We start from the raw sequence: 14,344 nt of genomic DNA, 5'->3' as shown, positions 1-14,344 counted from the left end.
AACAAAACTGTTAGCGGGCAGCATCCATCCCATTTAAACTACAGAAAATACTGCAGTTTGTAGTTCTTCGGAGGGCCTTGTCATCGCTGTTATTTATCATTGGTACATTTGGCGCTCATCCCAGAAAGCCCAGTGGAGTCATAGCGGATTGTTTGCAGTAAGAGTGCATCATGTACTCAAGTCAAGGTTACTGTCTCGGCCCACACAATTGAAAGTCTAATAAAGCATACAGTTTGCAAAAAGCAAATCTCAGCGTGCATTTCACTAAACATGAACGCCTTCACACCGTGGCGTGTTATGGCTCAGTCGATTAAAGCATGGATTATTAAACATATTTGGACACAAACTACATGGCACAAGGACACGTAGGCTAAGAAATAAGGCAGTCTTCGGAGATCAGGGATTTGGTGTGCAAGGACAGTTAACACTTCGTTATCCAAGTTGTATGGAGAAGAGACAGGCGAGACTAAAATTAGACGGGTAGAAGATGAAAGACTAAATGTGCTCATACATATTTCTGTTCAGGCATTTGTATTTTTACACTATACTTGCAGCTAAACAATCTTCCATTTAAAAACAGGCAAACATTATTGAAACAAGACATTGTAGGAATAGCGAAAAGGTGAATAGTATTGGTTACCTTTGGAACACCAAGGTGGCTGTTTGATACATTTGGAACAGCTTTCGCAGACTGCAACTTGCACCCTGGCAATTTTCTCTCAGCAGTTGTCACAGGACGCTTTGCACTGTAAAGTCCATTAGTCTTTTGTTTTTCTTCTAAAGGTAAGGCAGACGTTTTTTTAGGAGTTTCAGCTTTGAGTGGACTTGACTTGTGAGTCGGTGACGGGCATTGGTTTTCAACAGGAAAATCCAAACGCTGCTGAATGGCTAATGGTAGCAAGTTAAAGGGGCTATCAGTCACACAATAGGTCTCCCTTTTAACGGCAACTGGAGTATTTTCTTGTCCACCTTGAAAGATATTTAGCTTGAACTTCGACTCCTGCACAAACCTCTCTATTGCAGGATTTTTCACTGCAGAACGATTTGCTTGGTTTCGTTGATTTTCTTTGCAATGTTCCAGTTGGCACGCTAATAAATTAGCTTCTTTATAGATCTCTACAAATTTGTCACCGCTAAGAGGACTCCACATTGCTTGGTCACTACGGAGCTGTGGTGGAGATTTCGGTTCTGCCTCATTTTTCTGTGTTTCAACACAGGCTGCTACACATTTTTCTTTATGTCCAACTGGTCCCATAAATACTTCATCATCACCACCACCATCTTCCTTTCCACTATTAGAGAAATCATATCAAATGCATTGTTATAATTAGTGTAGAATCAACTTTCATTTGTTTAGCACGTCAAAGAAAGTCAAATAAATATTTAAGGTCAGAAAAACCCAGCCCTGTCCAGCAAAAATAAGTATTTTACATCATCAGTGCCATGGTGAATTATTTGATAAGACTCATCCGGCACAACTCAGCACTGTAGTCCATTTATGCCCAGAATTTTGCCTGGAAATTTCAGTAAACCTCCCAGATATGCTTAGAACTAATTTGTTTCCAACTATACTGGTCCTCGTTAAGCCAGACTCCAAGCCATTCCTTTTAAAACACTGACTTTGTATGTGATGTTCAAATACAACATAGGCGTATAGACCCCTGGGACTTAAGTAGATCACACTGCTCGCCATCGGCTTGTGGCACCTTTTTATTTTTATAAGGAAATTCAATGAATCAGGCCCCACACAAAATCATACCAAGTCCTGTATAAGATCAGAAACCTGGTTTCAAAAATATCTTGAAGGCCATTTACACTGCTTTTCCAAATTATGTGGTAGAATTTTTGCTTAGGAGCTTTGGGTATCTCACGCTTCAGTTCCCAAGATGAACCTCCTCACTACAGGATAGTGGGACCTACCACAGCTCAAAGGACAAAACAAGTGGGAGCGTGACATTGAGGCAACTTTTGGGTCGTCAGACTGGGAGGAAATATACATGCAAATTAGCAAGGTATTCATGAACGCATGCTTTAAGTTGATCCAGTTTAAGTGTGATCCTGTATGGGTCTTTGACACAGAAATCACCCGTACCACTGCCCCAGATGTAAACACGACTCAGCTGGTTAGTGGCACATGGTGTGGACATGCACAATAGCACAAGAATACTAGTGAGGTGGTAGCTGTTAGGCAGAATCCTGTGCAGTTCCCTTAGGGAGCACTACAGAAGATTAAGACTACAGGTATGAGCAATACATCCCCTTTGGTATCAGTCCGTACCACAAGGATTTAGTTGGTAGCTGTGGCTAAGCAGTGACTTATCTCAAGAGGGAGATGAGCAGTATTCACGGTTTACACAATAGGGCTACAGCACTATGGCACAAGGAAACACTGACCAAAGCTTTGTATTAAAAAATAATATTTATTACACCCTTCCAGTTCAACATCAGTTTTTAAAGCAAGTTAAAATCAGTCAGGAAAAGTATACACAACTCCTTAGTTAAATTGTAGACCAGTTTGAGCAAGAGTGAAAACTGAGCAAAACGGCACAGTGAAAACCAAACACAAATGGCACTCTAGCAATGTCTCACAAGGGAGGGAAAATGCAAGTTATACAGGAACATCTTCTTACACACCCTAGCATGACTTCCCAAAAGATTGTGAACGAGTTTAGGCAAGGCAGTACTTTAGCATGTATAATACTTAAATGAAAACCGAGCAAAATGGCACTTCACAAGTTTTAAAAATGGGAAGAAAAAGGTAAGTAGTAAGTGAACCAACACAGTTCTAGTTGAGAAGGAAGTTCTAACACATTTAGCCAGAGTCAGTGGGCCTGTGCCATGGTTAATGGTACAGGGCAAAGGGCATAGGGCATAGGAGCAAAATGTTCTTGTAGCTGCAGTCAAGTCTTTGGTTAATGATTCGAAAAGGTGGGTGAGAAGGTGAAAGACAATGTTAGAAGATGGGGCGGCCATCCCAACAGGTAGGTAGGGGGATTTAAAAAACACTTACTGCTACCAACGAAAAAGGGTGGCCTGGCGGAACAAAGTACCTTAAAATGAAGAAGAGGCTCCAGCGGTGGCAGTGGTTTCTGCAGTTCGGGAGATCCAGCAGAGGAAGAGATTCTCGTCGTGGAGGAAGGTTCGAGTCACTGCACTACCCAGGGATGAAACCAGCCGCGGTGCTGCCAAACAAAATAAAAAGGTACGCTCTTGTAAATTGCAGTCCGGGTGGACGGTGCCTGGCTATCCGGTCTCAGAGTACAGGGTACTGGCGATTCGACCAAGGCAGGTCCAGGAAGGCGATTGGCAAACTGGTTGGCCCCACCAGCTCAAGGGAAGAAGGCTCTTGCAGATGAAGATCTTCGCTCATCGTGTGGAGAAAAGTGGTGAGACGCTGCAGCAGGGCTTCACCGGTGGTTCAGTCGTTGCAGAGGTCTTTGGCTTCTCTCCTCTTCGGCTTCTTAGTTCCAGGGGCGACGTCTGCTCTTCCAGTCCTCAAGACCCTGCTTTTATGCAAAAAGATCCCCATTCATACATCCTAGCTGTCACTCACAGTGGAGTGGTCATCCTGGAGGGAGACCCTCCAGCCTATCAGGGCAGAGTGCGACATGGGTAGCTGAGGCAACCCTGTCCAGGGGTCCTACTCCCCCTCCCACACAATGGAACCGCCCCAGACTCAGTGGCGCCGAAAGGAGCGGGGCTTGGCAGAAGCCCGCCAAAAGGACAAACAAAGGATCCCCGACATGGGTTAGGAGTTTAGAGAAAGACACGAGAAAGAATTTATATCAAAGTTCTGGCAAATAAAACCTACCAGAGTAAAGTGGATATAAAAATAAACCGGCAGCATGTTAGAGGCTGTCAGTAAATGTGGTAGCCGTGAACAATGGGAAAATCCCATAGGGAAATATTCTCGGTCGAATATTTTTGGTAGTAACCACTGCCACCAGCCAGAAACTTTGAGAGAGGGACTGTTTGTTTTGTTTATTTATTTATTGTGCGCACCAGACCCTGAGGTAGCAGGGCGCATTTGACAAGAGGGCTTACAACTTGGTTACAGAAGTTACAATATACAGAGCATGGAAAAAACAAATTTTCTTAGCTCCACAGGGTGAAAGTAAGGCAGTAAAGTACATATCCAAAATGGTTACAAAGGTTATAACTGTACGGAGCATGGTAAAAGCAATTCTCTTAGCTCCACGGGTGAAGGTAAGGCAGTAAAGTACATATCCAAAATGGTTACAAAGGTTATAACTGTACGGGGCATGGTAAAAGCAATTCTCTTAGCTCCACGGGTGAAGGTAAGGCAGTACAGTACATATACAAAACGGTTCGCAGACAGCAGGTCATCATATAGCTGACTTTTACAAGATAGCAAATCTTTATCAGGTACAGTACATGTGGTGGGTGCGTGGGGAGAGTGCAGGTTACATAGCATTCTCAATAAGCCATTTTATTGTGTTCTTTCTGAATTTGTTGAACGTTTGGTCAGATCTCAGAGCGTGAGGTAGGGAATTCCACAATCGAGCTGCCCTGACTGGGAAGCTGGACCCTCCAATAGTGGTCAGTTTAAAACTAGGCACTAGAAGGCAGTTGGGACTGACTGTTCTTATTGGTCTTGTGGTGATTTTTCTGGTAAAACGTTCTGTTAGGTAACAAGGGCTTTGTTATTTAAGCATTTGTGGATGAGGGAGGCAGATTTGAAGTTAATTTTTTCCTGGGTAGAAAGCCATTTATGTTTCCGTCTTATTTCAGAAATATGTACTCTTCTAGGAATACTTAGGGCCGCTCTGAGTGCATTATTTTGGAGCACTTGTATTCTGTTGACAGTTTAATTGCCCCTATGTAGAGGGAGTTGCAATAATCTAATTTTGATCGGATAGTCGCTCTGGAGAGGATTAGGCAAATGTCATCTGATAGGAATTGTTTCCCAGCTCATATTAATTTACATGTATAGGCCATGGTTGAGGCCAGTGAGTTTACCTGTTTGGTTAGGGATAGGGTCGAGCCAAGGTAGAAACCCAGCTTTTTTACTTCTCTGGCGACCTTGATAGTGTTCCCATCGATGATGAATGCTGAGTAATTTGGGTTGAGTTTAGAAATGCGAGCAGCGGTGCCCATGATAAGCTGTTTTTTCATCTTTCAGGCATAGGCCATGGTTGGCCATCCATGCCTGAACGATGCTATATACTCTGCTCACCAAGGCCAGATCTTCCCCATAATCCCCAGTAAGTGGTAGGAGAATCTGGGTATCATCCGCGTAATTGGTATAGGTGATACCCAGATTATCAAGATCGTCACAGAGTGGCTTGTTGAAAATGTAGAGTGTAGGCGAGACACAAGATCCCTGGGGCACTCCACACATAATGGGTATTGGGTCTGCTGCCGCCAAGGGGGAGAATACCCTCATGGTTCTGTCACTGAGGAATGACTGTATCCAGACTATAGCCTCCCCTAAAAAGTGGGCCGCAGAGTCCAGGTGATTACACAGGACTTTGTGGTCCACCAAGTCAAAGGCGGCTGAGGGGTCGTGTAGGAGGAGAAATGCTAATTTACCCTCGTCTCTGAGTCTATTTGGGCCTTTAAATAGATGAGGGCAGTCTGTGCCATGTTGAGGGTGGAAACCAGATTGGCGGCCGCCAAGGAGATGGTTCACCTCGAGGAAGTTCTGAATTTGGGTGTATGCTACTTTATCTAGTATTTTTGGTAAGAATTGCACTGTGGTGATGGGCCTATAGTTAGTGGGAATGTTGGGGTCCAATGTTTATTTTTTAAGAAGGGGGGAGTACCCAGGATTCCTTTAAGTTGCGCGGGATGATGCCAGTAGTAAAGGAGGCATTAATAAGTTTGGTGATGAAGGGAGCTAGATCTCTAGCAGCGTCCTTGATCAGTTGTACTGGGCATTGGTCACCTTTGCAATTGGATGGTTTAAGTCCAAGAATGGTTTTCTCTACTTCGATCACCGAGACCTTCGAGAAGTTGAATTGGGCGAGTTCTTTGGGTTTATGTATTGGCGTTTTGTTCGGGGGGATTTGGGTTTGGGATGATGAGGCTTTTTTTAGAGCAATTTTTGTTTGGAGGTTGGCTACTTTGTTGGTTAGTGCCAACTGTAGGTTTGTGCACCAAGTTTTATCTTTAATGGAGTTGTCCTGTACTGCAATAGGGGTTTCCAATTCCTTTAGAATAGAGAAGAGCTTCTTCATACTGGAATTGGCTTGGGTAATCCTATTGTTATACGTTTGTTTGGCCAGGATATCCTTTTTGTATTGCGTTGAGATATTTATTAGATTAGTTTTATTTTCTGCGGTAGGATGTAGGTTCCATACTGTTTCGCATTTTCTTTTCTGTAGTCTTAGGTTTTTTAGGTGGGGTGTAAACCAAGAGTTAAGATGCTTTTAAGTGGAGCAATGTTGTCGAGGGCCGTTGTCATAGCTTTATTGAATTCCTCCACTAGAAGGCCTGGGTCAGTATGGTCTGGTAAGGAGTTAAGATTCGGTAGGATATGGGGCAAGATATTTGCTGTGATATTTTTCTTGTTTCTAGTTAAATTAGGTGCGGCGAGGGGGAGTGTTAGAGCGGTGGGTCTTTTAGTATTGAGAGTGAAGGAGATTAAGTGGTGGTCCGTCCATATTTTGGGGGCGATGGATGTAATGGAGGTTGCAGTTGGCTGGCAATCCAGTCAAGAGTTCTCCCTTTAGTATGGGTAGGCATATTCACTTTCTGCGTGAAGCCTAGTTCTGCCAGGATATTGGCTACAGCGGTGGCCTGGTGATCATTGATATCATTGATATCATTGTAGCCTTAAGGTTTGTGAGGGGTTTAGCTTCTCAGAGATAACAGTGGTAATATCTTCATTTAATGTGCTGATTGGGCCAGGGGGTCTGTAGAGGAGATGGATATTTAAAGTTTGAGAGTTGGCAGTGGGTAGTTTAATGGAGAGAGATTCGCAGGCTTTGAGGTTGGGTGTAGAAGTGACTCATGGAGAGATTGGTTTTGGCGATGATCGCTATTCCACCACCTCGTGCGTCTAGTCTATCAGCTCTAAGGATAGTATAGTTGTCTGGGACTGCTAGCGTTAGTGCTGGACCTGCTGCCTCATGGAGCCAGGATTCAGTAATGGCGATGAATTCAAGGTCCTTTTCCAGGATAGTGTCTGCTATGTCTGTAGCATGAGCGACTAAAGATCTAGCATTGATTAATGCACTTTTCAGGTCGGGTTCTAGCTGTGGTGTAGGATTCCGGTTAGCGGTGGCAAGTCGGTTGGTGGTGGACTTATTTCTTTTAGGGCGGGGTTTGCAGCTGGGAAGAGTGGTAGTTTCCAAAGGGCATTTTGGTCAAAGGTGATCCAAGTTAATGTTGTATTGAACAGGTTCGAATATTTTGGGTAGTCGTGCCCGGAGTCTATGGTTTCTATGTGCTATGCTACAAGGGGATATAGAGATAAGTTGCATATGAGAGGCTCCCCATATGCACGGTGCCTCTCAACTGTACCGTACCCTCTCGAAAATGAACATAAGGTACCGCCATAGTAAGATGGTTTGTACTGGTTTCGTTCACGAAGATTGACTAGTAAAGTCAATGGGGACTTTACATGCCCTGGGAGACAGTCAGTCCCAGGGTATGGTGTCTGTTTGGGGGTCTCTACAACAACCCTTGTCATTGCACAGAGGGTGTAGTGTAACATGTGGATAAAGATGGTTTCTATGGGGGTGAGATAAGGGGAGAAGGTGTCTTCGCAGGTTTGAGTTGGTGGGACCAATCAACACTAAAGTAAGAAACCTGGACATCCTTCTCGGAGCTGGTGGAATTTCCATTCGCAGTCACTGCTGGAACCAAATAGCCAGGGAGAAGACCACCAGTTTGTGTGCGTTGATTTTAAGTCGGCCAAGAGCTCCAGGAAGATCCTCTGGACTTCCAGGAAGCAGAAAGGACCAAGCCTGAGCCCCAACTGAGTGTGGGACCCCAGAAGCAAGGAAAGCCCATCTCGACAGCCAGTAACTGCGGTGATGCTGTTTGCGGTAGACACAAGGAGCTGAAACACTGTTGCCATCGGTGACAGTCCCATTGTGGTACAGGAGTCCCCCAGAAGTCCTCCCTCTTGTACCCACGACTGAGGGCCAGGAACAACAGGATCTGCAGCACTGCACAGGAACAGAAGTCATCTGCAGCATTTTTCTTCAACCTAAAGGTACTGTAAAGTCTGAACTTACCTCATTGTAGATTTGCTTGTAGCTTCTACTTCACAAGTATCCCGGCTTGTGGCCCTACATTTGATTCTTCTTTCTTCACTACACACTTCTAAAAACATTGTGCAAAGACTTTCTCACCTTCAAGAAGTGCTTCAGCCACAGACTTTTGCCCATTAACAATGGCTTAGCCTGGTTCCCTGGATGACTCTTCTCTCCTCTGTTATTGTGTTGCACCTATCCTTCCAGGAAGGGGTCAACTACTCTGCATAGAATATTTGTGATGTCATGTTTATTCTAAGGAACAAGTTACTTACCTGTAACTGTTGTTCTCCAGCAGGGGTCTGGCATGGATTCACAGGCTCATGAATATTCCCCATAAGGCCAGGAATCCTCAGTAAAGAAAATAAAATCAGTATCAGTTTCGTTTCTGATCTGTCTTAGTAGTAACCAATCACTGATCTCTGGGTCATACTGCCCCCAGCCAATGACTGCCCTCTACCTAAGCCCCTCCCCTGGCAGCCATCCGCAGATTTGGTAGCACGTGAAGTGGCAGTATGACCAAGTGAAGAGCCGCAGAGGGGTAGGCGGGAGGGTTTGCATGTGAATCCATGCCAGACCCATGCTGGAGAACAACAGTTACAGGTAAGTAACTTGTTCCTTCTCCAGCATGGGGTCTGGCATGGATTCACATGCTCATAAATCTAGGAATACATGGCAGTATACACATGCACAACCACGGGAGGTGGCAACACGCTCAACATTAAGCAATACAACAACTCAACATTAAGCATCTCATACCTCCACACCAGACTAGTCTTAAGTGAACAGGTTGCGCAGCACTGCTTGGCCGACCCTGGAGTCCCGGTCGACGCAGTAGAATCTCGTGAAGGTGTGCGTCGACCTCCACGTAGCAGTCAGGCAGATGTCCAACAGGGGCACACCAGACAGGAACGCCGTGGTAGCAGCGATCGCTCTGGTCGAATGGGCTTGGACGGCCGGGCAGCGGTCGGTTTGCCAACCAGTGACAGTGCATGATGAAGGCTTCCATTTCCAGATGGCTCTCCGGCTGCAAGAGAGCCTTCCCTTGATTCACAGATCCAAAGTTCACAAACAGCTGTGACGTCTTCCAAAAACTCTTCGTGCAGTCCACGTAAAACTTCAGCGCTCTAGCCACATCCAGCGAGAGCAAAGTCCTCTCGCCTGGAGACTAAGGCGACAGGAAGAAAACTGGCAACACCAAGGGCTCGTTGAGGTGGAAGTCCGACGGCACTTTGGGCATAAAGGAGGGGTGCGTCCTCATCACCACCCTCGTGTCGTGAAAAGACAAGTATGGAGGCTTGCAAGATAGGGCCTGGATCTCTCCCACTCGTCGTGCGGAGGTGATGGCCACAAGAAATGCTGTCTTCCACGACAGGAACTTCAACGGCGCCGAGTGCATAGGCTCGAATGGGCCCCCATGAGCCTGGTCAGCACCACGTTGAGCTCCCACGCCGGGGCAGGGGCCTTCACCGGCGGGAACGATCGGACTAGTCCCTTCATGAATTCCTTCACCAGGCGATGAGACCACAAGGACGCCAGTCCTGTAGTTCTGGTGTATCGGGAGATCGCAGACAGAGGTATTTTGATGGAGGCGTGAGCCAGTCCAGCTTTGGTCAGCGACAGTAGTTACGGCAATACTTGAGGGGCCGTAATCCGCAGAGGGTTAATCTTCTGTGCACAGCATCAGACAGAACCTCTTCCACTTATGTCCATAACATTTGAGAGTTGAGGACGCCCTGGCTTTTGCAAGAACCTCTCTGCAGTCAGCCGGGATATCGTATCCTCCAAACTCTAGTGCTGCAGGAGTCAAGCCTGCAAGTTCAGCGACACCGGGTCGTGATGGAGAATGGCGCCTCCTTCTCGGGATCCGCGTCCATCGCCAGCTTGATAGGTGGGGACGCTGACAAGTGCAGAAGGTCCGGGAACCAGATCGGTCTTGGCCACGCCGGTGCGACGAGGATCATCCTGCACCTGGACCTCTTGAGCTGGTTGATGAGACGGAGCAGCAACGGCAACGGAGGGAACGCATACAGGAACAGGCCGTCACAAGGGAACGAGAAAGCATCGCCCATGCTCCTCGGCTGGTTGAACCTGCTGGCGAACCTCTGGCACTTGGAGTTCGTCGCCGTCGCGAACAGGTTGATCTGGGGTTTGCCCCATCGTTGAAAGAGCCGATCCACCTGGTCCTGGCGTAGTTCCCACTCGTGGCACGAGCGCAGCTCCCTGCTGAGTGAGTCGGCAAGGGTGTTTTTTTATTCCTGCCAGGTGGAAGGGAACCAGAAACATCCCCTGGGCGACATCCCAGTGCCACAGATCCTGGGCCTCCTTGGATAGGGCTGGGGATCTGGTGCCTCCCCGCTTCTGGATGTAGAACATCGTGGTGGTATTGTCGGTGAAGATGCTCACCACTTTGTCTTTGAGTGACGGAAGGAACGATTTGAGCGCCCAGAACATGGCTCGTAGCTGCAGGATGTTGATGTGAAGAGACCTCTCCTCCGGGAGCCAGAGGCCTCTTGCGTGGAGATCTCTGGTGTGGGCCCCCCCCATCCCTCCAGGGAGGTGTCCGTCGTTACTGTCTCCCAATACGCTGGGGCCTGAAAGTCTGCCTGCCGAGAGGTGCAGACAGGCACCCCACCATAGAATCGTCCGACGGAACTCCTAGAGCGGGATCCTATCTTCGAAGCAGCCTGCCGCCTGAAACCAGCAGGCGTCGAGGAGCTCTTTAGCGGACGCATCCGAAGTCTGCAAAGGGGCACAAGGTAGATGCACGAGGACATCATCCCGAGGAGGGACTTGATGGATCTCACTCTGGCCACATCCTTGGCTAACAGGCACTGCACCTTGCCCAAAATGGCCTTCGTCCTTTCTTCCGACGGAGATGCCAATCGCTTCACTGTATCGAGCTTCGCTCCCAGAAACAGTGCCACCTGCGACGGGACCAGATGGGATTTGGGGTAGTTGATGGCGAATCCCAGCTCCGTGAGCAGGCGGACGGTCCTCGCTGTGTGTTCGACGGGGAGTTCTCTTGATCTTGCACGGATTAGCCAGTCCAGGTAGGGGTAGACGTGGATTCCTTGCAGGCGCAGCCGCGCCGCCACCGGTGCGAGGCACTTGGTGAACACCCTGGGTGCCGACTTTAATCCGAACGGCAGGGCTCTGAATTGGTAGTGACGCCCCTGGACTACGAATCTGAGGAAATTTGTGACCTTTTAGAATGGGGATGTGGAAGTAAGCATCCTCCAGGTCCAGTGACGATTGGAAGTCGCCCTCCTCCAGCTGTCCCAGCACGTGCTGGAGGGTGACCATCCTGAATTTCTGTGCCTTGATGTACTTGTTCAACCGACGGAGGTCCAGGATGGGGCGCCAACCGCCTGTCTTCTTTCGGCCGAGAAAGTATCTTGAGTATACTCCGGAGCCTCTTGGGGACGAGCGAGCTCGATGGCCCCCTTCCTGAGCATCGCCCTTACCTCCAACAGCAGTTGAGGGACACGATTCTCCTTCCTAGCCACGGGAGGAATGCAAGGACACTTTTGAAATTCCAGCGAGTGTCCGCGTGCCAGGGTGTCGACTAACTTCGTCAGCCGGCCTCCCACTGGGGTGCTTCGGTGGGGGCCCAACGCAACGGCCGGTTCAGTCCTGCTTGGAAGAGGCCTTGCCGACGGCGGCGAGACCCTCCTTGCTTGCCGCGGCCTCTGTAGGCCTCCTGGGACGAGAAGTGGGACGCCTGGTGGTAAGTAGAAGAGCTGCCGCTGGATCCTTGGAGGCTCCCCGTCTGCCTCCAGAGCTCCGAAAGGGCCGCCGTTGCTGAAGGACTCCTAGGGCTCGGGCTGTTTCCGTGTCTATCTTGATGGCCTGGAGGGACTCATCCACCGTCTTTACAAACAGGTTGTTGCCGTCGAACGGCTTGTCCAAAACTCTGGTCTGGACGTCCTGGCGAAAATCCGTCGCCTTGAGCCATCCTCGTCTGAGGCAAACCTTGTTGACCAGTTGGCGAAATCCAGTATCGGCAATGTCCGTTGCCACCGTTATGGCGTGATCCGACGCCACCTCTCCTTCCTGCAGAATCTGTAGGGCCTCCGCCCTCTTGTTGTCCGGTAGGAAGTCTAGCAGAGGAGCTATCTTGAACCAGAGCTCCCGGTCGTAACGGGCCACAATCGCTAAGGCATTGGCCGCCTTAATCGACGTCGCCGACATGACTCGTCGTCCCATGGAGTCCAACTTCTTGCCCTCGCTGTCCGGTGGGGAAGTGGAAGTTGAAGGCGCCGCACCCGCTGCTTTCATCTTGGCCGCTGCCGAGACGACAGAGTCCAGCGTGGGCTGGGCCCTGAGGCACAAAGGGGCGGCATTGGGGACCCGGTACTTCTTCTCGTACCTGTCCCTCTTGGTGGGTGTCGTGGAAGGGTTCTTGAGGATAGCCAGCCCCTCGTCTCAGATGTCGAGCAACAGCACCGTGCTGACCGTCTCTCTTGGCCTCTCGTCGTTGGTAAAGAAACCCTTCCTTTTTCGGTTCCTCAGGGCAGAGCTGGAAGAGCTCGGATGCCCTGGTTATTATGGCGTTAAACGAGCCAATTTCGTCGGGCGGAGAAGCCCGGGGGGGGGGCGATGACGGGATGTCCGTTGTCTCATTGCCGCCGTCATCGTCCGTCCCCGTATCCGTCGCCGTATCCTCTCTAGGGTCCGGCAAGGGGGATGAGGAGTCCACAGGCCTCGCGGGCACGAAGGGAGGAGCGGGGTGGACTCTCCTCCGCTTGTTCGGAGGGCTTCCCGACGGGCCTGGTTCTGGATCCTTCGTCAGGGTCCGTGGTAACCTAGTCCTTATCTCAGTACATAAGGATAAGATCGCCAACAAAATGGCCGCTGAGCTATCCTGGGGCTCGGGTAATGGCTGCGACGGATGGGGTGGCTGCTCCACCCCCAGAGACCACTGTACTATCACTCTCAGCCCAGTATCTGACCTCGGTTTTTAGACTTACATCTTACATGTCGCACTTAGCCCAGTATCTGACTGCTACTCTTAGACTAGTACGTCACTGCTGCATTAATCTCGCCAAGTATTTGAGAACTGTACTCTGCCTACTCTGCCCCGTATCCACCCACGGCAACTAATTCCAGCCCACCTAGCTCAGCTGGTAGTAACAGTATGTACTTCCACATGCCTAACCCAGTTCACCTTGCACAGTTCACCAAACTGACAATTATCCTTACCATCATCTACATGACCATGCCTACAGTTCTGCCTACAGAGGGCCTTGGTGCCCACATACAACTCATCTCTAAACCTTGCAACTTAGAACAAAGGAAGCTTAGACTCCGGGCTCGACTACCTAAAATATTCGAACCTTTTACTAAATATAACATTAACCTAGAACACCTTCGACCCAAAATATCCCGACCACTGGTAACCACCGCCCCTATCAGACGCCAACCATACCTTAAAATCAATAAACTTAGTCAAACCCCCGCTCACAGCGCAGCTAGAACCTGAACTAAAAGTTGCTCTAATCAATGCCAGATCATTAGTCGCCCATGCCACTGACATAGCAGATGATATACGGGATAATAGCCTTGACTTCATTGCCATTACTGAATCTTGGCTCCACGATGCAGCAGGTCCGGCTCTCACTCTGGCAGTCCCAGAGAATTATACCATTCTCAGAGCTGACAGACCAGACTTGCGTGGTGGAGGAATTGCAATTATCGCCAAATCTGATCTCTATGAGAATCACACCCACACCCTCCCTCAAATCCTGTGAGCTTCTCTCTATCAAACTACCGACTGCGAACTCCCAAACACTAAACATCCACCTTATCTATAGACCCCCTGGCCCCGTCAGCACCTTCACTGAAGATATCACCACTGTTATCTCTGAGAAGCTAAAAGAGTCCTCCCAAACACTAGTACTAGGAGATTTCAATCTAGGGCTCAACGATATCAACGACCATCATGCTACTGCCACAGGCAATACTCTGTCAGTGCTAGGCTTCACGCAGCTCGTGAATACTCCCACACATATCAAGGGAAGAACACTAGACTGGATTGCCAGTCACAACTGCTACCCTTCTATAACAGCCATCACCCCCCAAATATGGTCTGACCATTACCTTATCTCTTTTACCCT

At 48.7% G+C, this 14,344-nt stretch overlaps 1 protein-coding gene across 2 annotated transcripts in view; it reads right to left on the bottom strand.

Moving 5' to 3' along the window:
• GTSE1 (G2 and S-phase expressed 1) overlaps nt 1-14,344 on the bottom strand; it is a 1,052,868-nt gene that overhangs the window by 692,160 nt on the left and 346,364 nt on the right. For both annotated transcript variants that reach the window (XM_069629229.1, XM_069629230.1), the window contains exon 4: nt 641-1,292. In XM_069629229.1, coding sequence (XP_069485330.1) covers nt 641-1,292 — 652 coding nt within the window. The remainder of the gene's footprint in view (nt 1-640; nt 1,293-14,344) is intronic.

Source organism: Ambystoma mexicanum, chromosome 12 (genome assembly GCF_040938575.1).
Source record: "Ambystoma mexicanum isolate Mex_15411 chromosome 12, UKY_AmexF1_1, whole genome shotgun sequence".
In the NCBI taxonomy this organism is placed as follows: Eukaryota; Metazoa; Chordata; class Amphibia; order Caudata; family Ambystomatidae; genus Ambystoma; species Ambystoma mexicanum.
The sequence above is the reverse complement of the archived record's forward strand: the minus strand, read 5'-3'. Positions and strand labels throughout refer to the sequence as shown.